Below are 15,857 nucleotides of genomic sequence, written 5' to 3' on the forward strand. Positions count from 1 at the left end.
AAGAAATAAATTGGAAGAATTTTTAAGATATATAATCTAACCTTCTAATTTTTTAAAAATAATATGTAGTGTATATAAATACATATAATTATTATGCTGTATGTGTGTGTATAAATGTATGTGTGTTTACTATTTGCATACTGTATGTTTATAGTTAACATATTAGTCAGGAAACGGAGGTCTACAGATACAGTTACATAAATGTGGCCATTTTTAAAATGTGCTTTGTTTTATTTGGTAGGTTTTATTTTATTTATTTTCTATTCACTATTCAGATATTTTCTCAAAGCATTAAGCTCCGGGGCTAGGGATGTGGCTCAAGTGGTAGCACGCTCTCCTAGCACACGTGAGGCACTGGGTTCGATACTCAGCACCACGTAAAAATTTAAAAAAAAGAAGATATTTGTGTCCACCTAAAATAAATAAATATTTATTTATATATATATATTAAAGCATTAAGCTCCTTCCAAAGAAATGTTTTGTGACCTGAAGGACATAAATTTTCCTTTGTGTATTCATCTTTCCATAGAGTTACTGGCTCAAGATGATGAAAGCAGTCTTATCTAAAACTAACTTTCATGTTATGTCTGGATAATGAGCATAACTAAATACAAATATAACATAAAATTGCATGTACAGAATGCAGAAGGAACCCAAGTTAAATTTGGTCTTCAATTTCAACATCAATGATTTCCTCCTGAGTTAGGAAATAATGTAGTCCAAAGATTTTTTTTTTATATAATATTGCTCTTTAAGGGTTTACACTGAGTCAAAAAAATATTGCACTTATGCTGTAAATTTGAAGTAAAAAGTATTTTGCATTTTTAAAAGTAAGTTTTTAACTTGCTAGAAATAATGATCAACAATATGATCTGAATTAAAATACAGTTAAGCGTTTTTCTCATGGGAAAACATTTTGAACACAGAGCATTAAAAAAAAAAAACAATAACTTTAAATGCTTGCACTTCCCTACTTTCTCTTACTTTGTGATCAGTGACACTGCTCATGGCGATGTAAGGAGAAAGGCAGCACACAACAAAAAACATGAATGGAGAACCATCCAGCAACCCAGTCCAGATGTACAGATGGTTCTGGAAGCAAAAACGTAATAGTAAATTTTTTCATGAAACATACACTATTAATCAAAGAATATGCTTTTTGAAATATTGAGAAGTCAAAATATAGTTCTAGTTTACAGTCATCCAACGGGGGGGAAGTGATTTCTTATTACTTGATGTGAGGCTTCAACTCTAAGAAAAAAGGGAGAGAGAAGGGAAACTATGGAAATGGAAGGAGACCCTCATTGTTACACAAAATTACATATAAGAGTTTGTGAGGGGAAAGGGGGAAAAAAAAACAAGGGAGAGAATTAAACAACAGCAGATGGGGTAGAGAGGGAAGATGAGAGGGAAGGGGAGGGGGGATAGGAAAGGTAGCAGAATACAACACTCATTAATATGGTATTATGTAAAAATGTGGATGTGTAACCGATGTGATTCTGCAACTTGTATTTGGGGTAAAAAATGGGAGTTCATAACCCACTTGAATCAAATGTATGGAAGATGATACGTCATGAGCTTTGTAATGTTTTGAACAACCAATTAAAAAAAAAAAAAGAAATGATTTAGGTCTCACTTTTGGGTATACATCCAAAAGAACACAAAGCAGGGTTTTTAAGAGGTACGTGCACACTACGTTGATAGCACCATTACTTCAATAATCAAGAGATGGAACCAACCCAAATGTCTACCAGTGCATATATGGATAACCAAAATATGGTATATATACATACGATAAAACATTATTCAGCTCTAAAAAGGAAGAAAATCTGTCACATGCTGCAACATGAATGAACATGGAGGATATTATGCTATGTGAAATAAATCAGTCAAGAAGAAACAAATATTAAGGTATTTAAAGTAGTCAAATTCATAGAAATAGAAAGTAGAGTGATGGTTCCTCCCCAGGAGCAGGAGAGGAGATAGGAATAGGAACTGTTTGATGGATAGAGAGTTTTACTTCTACCAGACATAAAAGTTCTAGAACTTTATTTCACAACAATGTGAATGTATTTAATAATACTGAACTGTATGTTTTAAAATGGTTATTATGTTCAGTTTTATGTTTTTTTTACCATGATAAAAAAATAGTAATAATTCATGAATTGTGACCCTTCATTAACAGATAACTCAGGCCTAGGCAACATGTCTTTCTCAGCAAATCACAGATGGGTATGTGAAGTCCTTAGCAAGGATACATTCTCTAGCACAGAGCTGAAAAGGAAAGTTGGTGCCAATGAATGCATCTTTGAGGAAATAAAATTTAAATCACTACCCCCTACTCAGTGTCTGTCTGAGACTGGGCCCTGTGCCCAAGCAGCATATAGGACTATCTCATGGATAAAATTAGAGGAACAACACAAGTCTGTCTCAGAATAATTTTTAAATTCTCAAATTTTAAGATTTTGGAGTCTGTGTCTATAAATTCCAATTTTTCTCCAGGTGGGAAAATGCATTACTGTCATCATAGGAATGAAGGAGTATGCAACTGGGGGATGGGGTATGATAAGAGAGTAGCCATGGAATTTAGGTCCATTTTGATCCTGAGCAAACAGGCAAAGACATGAGAAAACTGAAAAACCAAGAGAGGGTAACTGTCCCTTTCTGTTACCCACTGGTTCCACTTTCAGAAAAGTTCCCTTCAGACACCATTGTGTATTCCCCCTGATCACATTCAACTCGTGGATGCATAGACATTACTCACCTCTCAAATCTATACCATTCCCATTCTCCCCATTACCTACAGAAAATCTGCACTTGAGTGTAACAACCATGCAATGGAGCCAAAATGGAACTCAACACCTTTGTCATAAAGTGAAATTTCCTTTTAATTGGTCTATTTCTAATCCTGCTGATTGGTCTTCCACACTTTTGGTGTGAAATATTTGGAATCAGTTTCGAGAGATTCCTTTTGGCAACAACCAGAAAACTATAGGATCTCAAATACTTATTGTTTTCTAATAATCATGCAGTGGTTATATGGGGGATCATCATTCAAGAAGAATGATGAAATGGGAAGCCACTGTCACTTCTGGGCTGCAGAGACAAAGAAAGGAGGTGATAAGATTGGAGCTCAGTGTGGAGGGCCCTCTGCTCTTCTGTCTCCAACCATTGTTTCCTTAATTGTCTGAAGACAGGCTGTAGCCCAAATCCTGCAAGTGCAGCTCATGGGCATAAGAAACCCTTGCGACAGAGGAACCATGAAGGAATGAATCAGAAAGTATTCCAGCCAAGGACTGGCAAATCCTCATCCATGTTAGTCACTTAACTCACATAGTCAATGGAGTTTCCATTAGTAAATTATGTTAAATTTATAAAATTAAAGGAACATGTAAAAGGCTCCTGATTTCTAATTCAGTGTTTTCTGTCTCTGTCCCCCTCCCTAATATCCTTCCTGGAATGTCTCTATGACTTTCCAGAGCATCCCCCAGGAGAATATGACAAAATATTCAGAAGTATTCACTGATGAAATTTCTCTGATAATAAACTAGCAAGGAAAAAAAAAACACATCTTATTTGATTAACATATTTAAAATGTTAGGACACAATAATAATTTTTAGGGTGAGTAGTTAATTATGCATATTAAAACCTTAAAGAGGGCAAACATGGGTTACTTTTCAAATTCTTAATTTCAGGATCACTATATTCAATATTTACCAGATTAAATGGACTTCTCTCAATTCGAATATATTGTGTATGATTAAGCATCCAAAGTAGCCCATTGCTGATAATATTCATGAGGATAGGAAAACAGTGCAGCCTCTTGGTATTACACACGATTGAAAATCTATAATCCTTAAAATAAACAAAAACAACATCAATAAGTTTAATTCTAAGTCCTAGAAGAACAAAGGTACAGTTTTTATATATAAGAAGCTGAAGTGCCACATTCCAGCAAAGTGTCCATCTTCAAAGTTAACAGACTTTCCTGAGCAGAAGTTTCCTCATTTGTGAAAGAGGATACTAAATAGGTCATTACATGATTAATGAGATTATATATAAAAGGCCCTAGCACAGTGGATAGTACACAGTCAGCATCCATTTCATGCAAATTTTTATTGGTTTTGCTAAATGCCTATGATTTTGTTCCCATTGTGTCTTCATGAGGAGGTTTCAACTTTTGTTGTCTAGGCAGTTCATGATGAGCAAGAATAGGAATTTTATCTCAGTAGGAGATACACATAGAGTTGATAAAACATTCATGTTTACACTGCCAGTGAAGTATTTCCACCCTTTCTAAGACAAGGTTAATGTACTTCATGTTGATGAAAATGCTCATGTGTTCATCAAGAGGTTCAAGTTGTTTAAACATTTGCAGTAAGTATTAGGATAAAGCAGCTGTCAAAGTTGTTTCCTAAAGTTGGCAGAGTGACTGCATTTTTCATAATCCATTTAGGTTAGGTAGAGTTCAATGATACATTTTCAAAATATTTTGTTTTTATTTCCTTTATAGCAAGAAACAAAAAGATAACTATATTTATTTTGACACCTTGCTTTTACTAAAGTAAGAGGCAAGAGTTCCACTTATGATTAGGATAGATTTTCATCTGGTTCCTTGATTTCTATGGCTCATTCACTTTTTCCTAAATTGAAACACATTAAGATAGCATATAAGGAATACTTTTCTCTCCAAGAGTCTCTGTGGATATTATAATATTTTTAGTATACTACAGTATAGTATATGTTTAGTATAGTATGTTTTATCAACATATCATACAGATAGCTAGGTATTAAATGGATTTCCTAAATTCATAATTATATGATAATTTTAACATGTAATAATAGTTCATTGAGTTTGATCAATATGACTTAATTTAGTTTCTTTCAAATATAAAAAAATACATACTTCAAGAGGAGAAAAATGTTTCAAAAACACCCATTTTAACATCACAGTTTATTCAATGTGGACTAAAAATGTTTTTCTGAGTCAAGTAACTATATACTAACTGGGTTGATTTTCTGCAGTTTTTAAGAGTTAAAATATAGCACTTTCTGTGCATTTGTGTGCAGTCATAAAGGCAAAACTTAAGAGACAAACGTACCTTTTGTTTACCAGAAACTATGATAGCGCCATTGTATGAGAGGCCTTCAGTGCCATTTCTGTTTTCAAAGTCATCTACTTCCAAAAGTATATTTTGATGCTTCAAAGACTGTATAAAATCTTCAATATTTGATTCTAATAGGAAATCAATAACAAAAGGCCATATAAAGGTGAGTAAATAGATTACAAATGTTTTCCTAGTGAATCCCGCACATAAAGTTGATACTTACAGCATGCTGTCTCTATTGATATCACAATAATACTGGGCCATGAAAAATAAATCATTCACTGCCATTTTCTATTTAACAAATATTATGCTATGATGAATTAGCTTTTTAATTCCCTTTAATGCAAATTGATGTGTGATCATCAAAATAAAGTAGTTCTATTTCATGACTTTTATTTTAAAAAATACATTCGAACTGGTGATTTGTGGAGATACAGTTATTATAGGAGTATGTTAGATTGTCCAGCCTGATGATAATACTCTCCTCTCACCCTTATTCTTTGAATAGAAAGTAAATATATAAATGTACATGTATAATACAGAAATATTCTTATTTTATTTAAGATATTTGCATATATATTGCACTCCTGTATATGGCATGGATATGTACTTTTTTCTAATTAAATGGAAAATAAGAAGGGGGCCACTATTGGACCAAAAATTTTAATGTGCTCCTAAAGAAGGCAGCAAATGGTATTCTTTGAAAGAGAAAAAAGAGCTGAGGAAACGCACATCCTGGAGCACAAAGAAGCCAATAGCTGCCAAGGTAAAATCAGCTTCCAGGATATCAAAGCTCAGAGGAAACGAGTAGAAGGGGACAGTGTGGGCATGGAAGCCACAGTCAGGGTCCTTAACCAGTTTGCCATACCTGGAGCAAGGTGACAAGTCAGGCCCCTCCTCATGTCTCACAGAGCAGGCAATATTGCATCTGTCTCAAGGAAGAGTGCTATTTTTACCTTCTAAGAAACAGTATTTCTTACAGAGTCAGGCAAGACTTGAAGTAATTCCAACCCACAATCAGGGAAAGATGGAGTGGAAAAAAAGGAAAAGAAGCTTGTTTGCTGTATTTTAGCTTGAAATGGGAGTCCATACTGGGATGCATGGAGGAGGCTCTGGGAAGGGACAAATAGGGTCAAACTTCAGGCAAATTCAAAATTCCCCACATAGGAAGGACATATCTATGGAAAACAAGCTTTCCTTGTATCCTGGGACAGCCACACATGCCTCTCCATCTTCACAGCAGGATCCAACCAAACGGGGACCACAGGAAAACATGAACATGCTAGCAATAATCACCAGATTTTAAGGAAAGAGGAACACAATGGCACAGAAGTCCCAAACTTAAGGCCCCAAATACCTAACACTGTCTTCAGAGTGACTGGAGAGGAAAAAGATCCTGAGTCAACACTATACTCATAAGTTAAAAAAAAATCTAGATCTTGGAAATTAATGTACAATTAGCAAAATTCATTTTAAGGCAGAGAGGAAATTTATTTTCCAAAACCCAAGTGGAAAAAGAACAATGAGAAACAGAAATGAAAAGACCATGTTTGTTTAGAGAGGAAATATCTACAATCCTGAAGCATAAATACATGTGAAACTGGACTGGGTAAGGAACCCATCAAGAAAGAACTCTGACTCTATATTTATTCTTAACATCTTAAGTAGAAACATATAAACTTCCCCTTTAAGTTAATCAAACACTTAGGAAACAATCAATTACCCAGTCTTTGCCATAATAAAATAAGTAGTCTTCCTGAATCCTATTTAAATTAGTAGTAGAGTGTGGGGTGTAGTAGACAGGCCATCTTTGCATTCAATCAGCATGTATCATATTTATGGTATAAGTTAGGCTGCTGTAAAGAAATCTGAAAATGAAGTGGTTCCACCAAGATAAAAGTTTATTTCTCTCTAATTCATAGCTTCAGGTTATCATGTAGATAAGTTACTTCTATCAGATTGAATAGTAACCCAGGTGCATTCACACTTGTTCCTATCATTCTGTGATCTCTAAAATCAGAGCAAATATTCACTATTTTTCATAAACTATTTCCTATAAATGTATATTTTCTTCTCCTATGATTTGTTTCCTCTAACACATATGGTATTTGATAACAAAAATAACTTCTTTCTGGATGTAAATTTTGTTTTCCTGTTCACCTGTGTTATTGATGATCAAGAGGCTGGTACGAGGTTCCTGAGGAAGTTGTCCAGAAGAGAGGAAATATAATTCTGTTTTAAACTCCCAGTTTGCACTTTCATTTATCATAGAATTTGCTATCCTTTCCATAATCGAAGGAAACAGTGCAAATCCAAAAACCAATAGCCTAAACAATAAAGAAAATCACCATATGAATCTATAGCAATTTTATTTCCTCAATAAAACATTCCACAACCACTTGTGTGCCATATCTATAAGGATAATTCCTCCAGGTACAAACATTCTGAGCCTTGTCTCATCATGATACCCAGGACTAAAATGTCAATGCTGCATGAACAGTGGGTCATCCAACTATGAAAACTAAATGCACTTGTATGTATGAACCTGATCAAGAGCTAATCTACAGGTATTCCTGCGGTCAGTAAAATCCAATGTGACATTTACCTTTTCTCCAGCAGAAATGCTGGGCATTGTGTTCTAGTTTTAAAATCTCCTCTGGTTTGAGCTTTTTTGAAACTGCTCGTTTAACAAAATCACAACACTCTGATACTCACAGGGTCAAAAGTGTTTTTCTTCCACGTTTCAGCTTTAAAAAACGGAGCCGTGCTATCGCACAGACTTGCATTCTCCAGAGGCCCATGTCGCTCACAGTCTTGTGTACTTCAGGGAGAGAAGAGCAAGCTGGATCCATTTCACTTGGGCTTTCTGAGTCTCTTATCTTGTCTGTTTGTTCAAAATCTATAGGCGCACGCACACACACACAAATTATTAATGCCATCTTGGGGCATCATAGTAATTTTCTTCTTTAAAATATTTAAAATTATTTTATTTTTGGTTTCATTGTTATCGTTTTATTGAAAAGAATTATTCAATACAATTATTTACACAAATTTAACATAAACTTAATTATATATTAAATTTATATATCCCCACTCTTCAATATTTTCTTTCTGCAGTTATAATTACCAATGACTATGCATATTAAAACTTTTTAAATAAAAAATATTTTGGAATGTTGTGGGTACAATGCAAACAATATGAGAAACATACAATAATATCCAAATTCTATGACCTCAGTGGGAAAACATACTAACTACATACCAAAAGAAGAACTCAGGAAAGGGGTGATTCTGGCATATAGTTTTTGAAAAGCCAATCTCAAAGGTAACAATATTTGAGAACTTTAAAAAAAACTTCTCAATAGTAATAGCAAACATTAAAGCCTCAATATTTGCTAGAAAGTTATCAATAATCTAGGATTTTAGGGGGACAGCATCAGCTCTGAAACAACCAAACTTTTATATAAATCCCATAAACATGCCTTACAAGTAGCATGAATTGGAAAAGGTCATTTAACTGTTCTTAGTTCTATTTTCTCATCTGTAAAATGGTGTCAATGACACTTGGTGGGAAGTAATACTGTATGTATATATGAATGTATATTTACACTTTTATTATCTGGCATAGAAGGAGCACCCAGAATGAAAGCTCTTATTGTCAATTAAATATTCAGGAGTTGAAACTGAGAATTCTCCTTATTTAGACTTTACTGAAATTAAATTTGAATTAATAAACTAAGAACATATTTTATCAGAAATATCTTCTTTGACTTCACTCCTCTAGTTAAGATCTTTCACAACCTCAAAGCATTAAAGCAGTAGTGAGCACATGAGGATGGGGGAAAACTACCCAACAGGAAGTTGATGGATTTCAAAAGAGATTTGGTAAAAGCCAAGAAGGGCTCTGTATTGAGTCCTACTGATGATGTGGGTCAACAAGCATCCCGTCTCAACAGCAGAGCCAAATTTGGAAAAACTCATAGTCCTTAATATGAATTATGCAAAACATAGTATAAATATTAAATCGACACATGATCATTTGGAAATTGATTTCTGTGAAATATGCAAAGGATCTGACCTTGTCTGATGGCTGGTTTTCGTTCCAGGTTCATGAAGACCTCATTCAGAGTTGACATGGAGATGTCATAACTCATCATACCCTGGCCAGAACACTTATCAATATCACTGAAAAGGTCTAAAGCAACAGACAAGAAAATATACATTCTTGAAAACATCAGTAGCTAAACCTAGTAAATTAGCACTTATCTGAAATATGATTAATATTGTTCATAAAATGTATGCCTTTAGGTTATTGTCATCATCAAAAGCAAAATTCTATTGGAAGGCTCGTAATCTCTGAGTCTGCAGACTTGTTCTTCAAACGGCCTCTCTCTATCTTCAACCCATAGTTTACAAATATCCTGAAGGCTTCTTGAAAAAAAATATGAGCAATCAGGAAGACCATTATTTCCTCACCTCACACTATAAATTCAAATATACCTCTTTCTAAATCCTGGGTCTTCCTTCTGTATGGGAGAAAGACTTGCAGCCATTCCTTCAAAAGGTATCCCTGTTTCACCTAAGTCCCAAATTTCTTCCAGTCTCAGCATTTCAAAGACTTCCCAAAGTGGTCTTTTCTCTCTCTCTCCTCCATCCTCAGTTTATTCAATATATTCTGGGTCATCCAACAACAATCCAAAATTATATAGTATCCATTGAACAAATACACACAATAGCAACAAAACAACATTATTTCCTCCACAGATTTCTCTGCCTTTATTTGTCACTCCTAGCTATACTTAATCCCCTCAAATCCCTACGCTATTCATATGCTTCCACAAAAAATTTTCTTTTTTTCAGGTCACCAAAATCTTTGCATTTTCAACTTTAGTGAACAAGTCTTTATTTTTCTTGTTTCCTTTTAACTCAATCATTCCCTTTTCTTTTCTTTAACCCTGTGGCATTCAAAACAGTTCAACAGTCCCACATCTGGAAACTTTTTCCATCTTGATTATGAACACATTATACTATTTTTCCTCTAGCTTCTTTCAGAACTCTCAATTTACATCCCTCCTAGCTTCTCAAACTCTGCTCTCTTCCAAGGTTTCAGTCCTAAACTGCTTTTTCTTTCCATATACGCATATCTGGTCCCCAATTAATTATATGCTGAAGACTCCCAAATTTTCAAGTCTCACTTTGTCTTTTATTTCTAATGTCCTTGTAGCAACTATATACTTGACCACTGAGAAGTCAAAAGATATCTGTGGGTTACCATTCCTAAAAGAGAACTTTGTTTTTTCCTGCCGCTTTTGGTCAAATTGTTCCAACCATGACTTTCAATAAATGCCACCATTTTCTACCCAGTGATTCAAGCCAAAATTCTAGAAGTCCCGCTTAGTTTTTCACACTTTTCTTCACATTCATGTGTGCAAGACACATTAGTCAGGCTTTCCAGCTTTACCAACAAATACCTTTCAAAGACATTCCCATCCTTATCATCTAGCCTATACAATATCATCTTTTATTTCTACCTCCGAAGTGGCCCTGAGGCCAGTTTCCTAGTGTATACTCTTTGTTCCTCTACATCCAGAGATCTTCTTTATCCAGAGAATGAAAATAAAAGTCATATCACATCAACCCCTCATTAATCAATCAACGTCAACACAAAAGCCTCTCTGGTTCATGGAGATGGAGAGCCACTGTCCATCTAACCTCACCACCTTACCCACCCCTACTCCCACTTTCCTCCCTCATCACTGACCTCTAGACATACGCTTACCCTTTACTTGAAGAACAACTGACCATTTCCTTCTTGTGGCCTTTCTGTGACTACTCTACATAAACCCCAGTTATACAACAGCCACCACTCCAACTCATGTAGTTTTATTATTTTATCATACAACTATTATACTATTTATTTTCCCACTTTCACCCACCCAGTTGAATGTAAGCTCCATGAGGGTAGGGATTCATTTAATCCATATTTCTGGTGCCTGAAGTAGTTTCTTTCAGATAATGAATTTACAATAAGCATTTGTTTACTATGTATCTCTTTCCTAGGGGTACTTGGATGAAACTGTGAATTTCATAGAGAAGGATCCCTCATTCTAACTTCTGAATAGGAGGGTAATGGGCCACTATCCTTACTGAAAGGAAATAGATGGACAAGGCTCTACCAAGCACTGTGATTTCCTATGGTCTACCTGTGGCTTTCAGGGGACCTGGAGTCACATATCCTATAATGGATGTAGGCATGGCATTAGAGTACCAGAGGCCTGGGGTATGTATAACAAGGTTGCTGTGTGCTGGGACATCAACAACAGAAACTCTAGCTACATGGCATATTCCAGTAGGAGTACCAGCAAATGCCTCCCTATCCTCTTTCTCTGCCCCAAAATGAAGGTAGGCCAGGTACAATCGTAGGGGGGCTTAGTCCAAGAACACTACAACATAGTTTAGAATATCATCTTCCATGCTACTTCGAGGTTAGAGAGACCTGCCATATTTGGAAGTGTGGCTAAAATCTGAATTCCTGAGTATTTGTCTAATGAACTAAATAATTGAAAATGGCTTATTTAAATGAGACCTATGGTTAAATATTTAATAAATTAAATGTTTAAACCAAAAGGAAGATGCTTATTAAATAACAAGAGACTAAATATATTCCTTCATTTATAAGATGGAGAAAATTATATCACCCACCTCAAAGAATAGCTGTCAGTACTTAATGAGTTGATACATATGAACTCGTTAGGACAGTGTCTAACACATAGTACCCATTGTAAGATGTTAGGATTATTTGTCAGTCAGAACCTACCTTGATATTTCCACCCAGCAGGTGGTAACCCATGGTGAACATTTCCTTTTTTTCTCTTTGCTACTGGGGATTGAACCCAGGGGCACTCTACCACTGAGTCTCATTACAGACTTTCTAATTTTATTTTGAGACAAGATCTCACTAAATTGTCATAGGCTGGCCTTGAACTAGCCATCCTCCTGTCTCAGTTTCCTGTCTCTGCCTGGGATTACAGGCATGTGCCACCATGTCTGGCTTGTTGAACACTTTTGTAAAATAAATAAGCTATGTTTTTTTTTCCTTGCAAAATAAATACATGTTCAAATCATCCAAAGGAGCTTATTAAAATTAAAACACAAAAAGAAACCTGTAGCAGAGACCTTGATACCTCACCTTCACCTGTTCTGCACTCTCCTAGTCTCAGTGAATCAGCTTATTAAACACACTTACCTGTCTTGAGATTCCTTTTCTAGCCTTAGAATTATGCTAAGGTCATGTTCAAAGCAAGCCAGAGGGCCAGACAGTTAATGTACCGGGATCTAACCCTTACCCAATGACAGATAGAGAGTAGTGCGTAATTACCCTAACTGCCTTACCCCTATGGTGACTTGACTCTGTGCTCACATACTTAAATCTTTTCTCCCTACCCCTACCCCTGTGATATTGCACTTGAATTGCCTACAATGGCTAAATTGCTTGATAATGCAAAATTCCCTGGCTTCCTTCCTTCCCTCTCTCATGTCTCCACTTTTTGCTGGTCCTTTTAGGGAAAGACTACCAAAAAATTTATTAAACTCAAATTCTTATCTCAAATTATTATTCTCAAATAATCCAGCCCAAGACAAAAAATCAAGTCCATAAATAATGAAAATCGTTATAATAATGTGAACATTGATCCCAAAGTTCATTCCATTGTAATCATGTTTAAGTTACCTGGAAATTTACTTGTGCTTTCCAAAGGCAAAGTAAATACAAGTTTTTCTTTGTTTTCTAGTTTTAATTTAGCATCAGAGATATGATGATTAATGAAAGATGTGATTTGTTCTGAATCACTTATCTCGTTCTTATACAAACTAATAATCAAAAGAAAAGAAAAAGCATTAGTATTTTTCTATACTGTTACCACAGAAGAGGTTTTTTAAATTCAAAATTTAGAGTACTACTTTACTTGGCTTTATGAAATAAACAAAATGAGGAAAAAATAATAATCCATCAGTTTGAAAATCTATAATCTAAATATAAAAGGAATATAAACTAATTACAAAGAAACACATAACTTATTGTGATTAAAACTATATACCTACTATGAAGATAAACAGAGGGAGGTGAAAATATTAGACAGAAGAGACTCCTTTGGGGAACTTATTACACCTGAAAGTGTAGGTGTCAGAATTTATTGGCTCATAGAGAAACTTGGCCCACATCCGTGTTTTGTTTGGCCATAGATTTGGGCTTTTACAATTTTTTTAGCCTAGACATACTGTTTCTAGTTAGACACAGGTCTCACCACTCTCTCACACCATATTTACTCTCTGTTGAAAATGGCTTCCAAAAATATTTGCCATTGAGCCTTATGAAGGGGTGAAAATGTATGACCGGAATGTATAAATCCACTTAGAAAAATGGAGAGTGAGAGGAAAGTAGAGATTTAGGCTGCACATAACAGCTACCTATGGTACATGAAGCAGTCCTGATGAGACAAGGCAGCTTTGGCTTGTAATGTTGACATTGTGCCCAGAACTAATATTAGAAAAGACACAAAGAGGCCGGAAAGTAGGAACATCATTAGAAAACACTTAACAATCTGGTATAACTGTAATGAAGCATGAGAGCAGTTCACACTTGTAGCTGTCCAACTTTGTTATAAACCAGTACTGAAAACATACATATTCAGGCTTTTCCCAAAGTCTTTACCTTAAGTGATATCCAAGACCCCATTTTCTCTTTAAAAAGACAGAAGATCCTGCACACTTCAGTTCCCCATTGGACATGATCACTTTTCTATCTGAGTAAAAAATGCAAGTGAGAAAGGATATGAGGAATCATATCTTTTCTCTCTAGAAAATATAGATGGGAAATTAAAGCTCAGAATTCCAAAGGAGAAGTGTTGTATGGGACATAAAGAATGAGTTAGGCATCATTATCCTAAGTACATGTATGAAGACAAGAGTAGTGTGAAAATATTTGTATACAATCAGTGACTTGAAAAACTGTGCTCTATATATGTAATATGAAATGAATTACATTCTGCCATCATGTATGACAAATTAAAATATATAAATAATTTAAAAAAACAAATAAATAATTTAATAAAAAATAAATAAAGTAAGTAAGAGACAAATTATAAAAATAAGGATATGCACTATGTATTTTAATATTGAAACACACATTCACATTAATGCATTTTGAACTCATCAACATCAATCTATTTCAGCACCTGCCAATATTTTCTGGGGGTAAAATGCCACAAATTACATGGGTATATCCTTTACTTTGGATTCTAAAGGACAAGTGGCTATTTTTTAACCAAATATATATGAAAGAAGATTTGGATGTTTGAACTGTTAGGTAATTTGAAACAAAAATAAAAACCTTCAGATTTTACAAAGTGGACACATGGCAGTAATGAGAAAAGGGTTTTTACCCTGAGAACAAACATTTCTCTTAAATTTCCCCAATTTTTCATTGTTGATACTGCAATAAAACCAACAATTACCAGCTAGAATGTCAGCCTCCTCCATGGACTGGGTACTGAAGAGGATCACACGATTCGCTCTACGTTCCTTCAGGAAAGTCCACACTTGGTGCCTTGAAAAGGGATCTAATCCAGCAGTTGGTTCATCTAAAAGCAAAACCTACACAGAACAAAGAGATACAAAATCATATTTCTATTCCACATTAACTATTTCCACATGATAGCATGGAACATTATAAATACCAATAAATAGTCAATCATTTGTCACCAATGTATTTATTCATTATGCTTAGCAGATTCTCTTTCGATAAAGTACAAGGAGCGCTCTACCACATTTAGTGATAAAAGAGCTGACTCTTTATGACATTCTATCTGCTTTCTCCACTGTACATAATCTTACTCACTTGAGGATCTCCTAAAATGGCAATCCCAAAGGTCAGCATTCTTTTCTGTCCATCACTTAAATGTATAGCAAGATTATCCTGAATATTTTGCATGTCCAATTCCAATAAAATTTGTTGTACCTATACAAGAAAATACATAAAACTTAGAATATAAAATAATTCAGACTGTGAAATAATATCTCCCCATCAAAGTGGTAGATACTTTTTAGAGGACCTCTTTGCCTAAATTTTATTCACAACAGGACTGAGAAATCACTGATAAGAATTCTGTGGACATGATTTAACTTGGTCAATGATCAGCAGCTTAATTAATCTAAGCATGCCTGTCTACCTCTTGTTCCACTTCCTGTGGTCGAATCCCTTTTATCTTAGCAAACAGGCTGAGGTTTTCCTTCACAGTGAGCATGTCGATTTGAACATTATTTTGAGGACAAACACCAGTTATCTTTCTGATTTCCTCCAAGTCTTGCATTTCAGAGAGGTTTTTATTATAGATGGTAACTGATCCTAAGAACAGAAGTTAAAAATAATTTGATGTTGGCAAGATAATATATTTTATTAATTTGTAGAGATGTTATTCAATTAAAATATTGCCATATATTGCAAATATCTAAAATAATGACTTATTAATAATTACTAATCATCTATAAGATAAAATATATGCTTATAGTAGTGCATATTTCCCATGAAATGTCACAAAATGAAATAGAAAAGATATTCATGAAATTTGGAGAAATAAGAAATATATTCAAAATCATATAGTTTTGGGAAGCAACTTTTGTTTATTTGCTTGTTTGTTTCAGTACTGGGGAATTAAACCCAGGGTGTTCTACCACCGAGCTATACCCCTGGC

At 34.7% G+C, this 15,857-nt stretch overlaps 1 protein-coding gene across 2 annotated transcripts in view; it reads right to left on the reverse strand.

Annotated features, from left to right (window-relative positions):
- LOC114081403 (ATP-binding cassette sub-family A member 6-like) overlaps positions 1 to 15,857 on the reverse strand; it is a 60,084-nt gene that overhangs the window by 24,826 nt on the left and 19,401 nt on the right. For both annotated transcript variants that reach the window (XM_071604013.1, XM_071604012.1), the window contains exons 14-24: positions 15,336 to 15,511; positions 15,005 to 15,124; positions 14,622 to 14,760; positions 13,820 to 13,910; positions 12,839 to 12,978; positions 9,188 to 9,304; positions 7,825 to 8,008; positions 7,270 to 7,436; positions 5,104 to 5,237; positions 3,719 to 3,856; positions 985 to 1,092 (exon numbers count right to left, since the gene is read on the reverse strand). In XM_071604013.1, the coding sequence (XP_071460114.1) occupies positions 985 to 1,092; positions 3,719 to 3,856; positions 5,104 to 5,237; positions 7,270 to 7,436; positions 7,825 to 8,008; positions 9,188 to 9,304; positions 12,839 to 12,978; positions 13,820 to 13,910; positions 14,622 to 14,760; positions 15,005 to 15,124; positions 15,336 to 15,511 (1,514 nt within the window). The remainder of the gene's footprint in view (positions 1 to 984; positions 1,093 to 3,718; positions 3,857 to 5,103; positions 5,238 to 7,269; positions 7,437 to 7,824; positions 8,009 to 9,187; positions 9,305 to 12,838; positions 12,979 to 13,819; positions 13,911 to 14,621; positions 14,761 to 15,004; positions 15,125 to 15,335; positions 15,512 to 15,857) is intronic.

The sequence above is a fragment of the Marmota flaviventris genome, chromosome 17 (assembly GCF_047511675.1).
Source record: "Marmota flaviventris isolate mMarFla1 chromosome 17, mMarFla1.hap1, whole genome shotgun sequence".
In the NCBI taxonomy this organism is placed as follows: domain Eukaryota; kingdom Metazoa; phylum Chordata; class Mammalia; order Rodentia; family Sciuridae; genus Marmota; species Marmota flaviventris.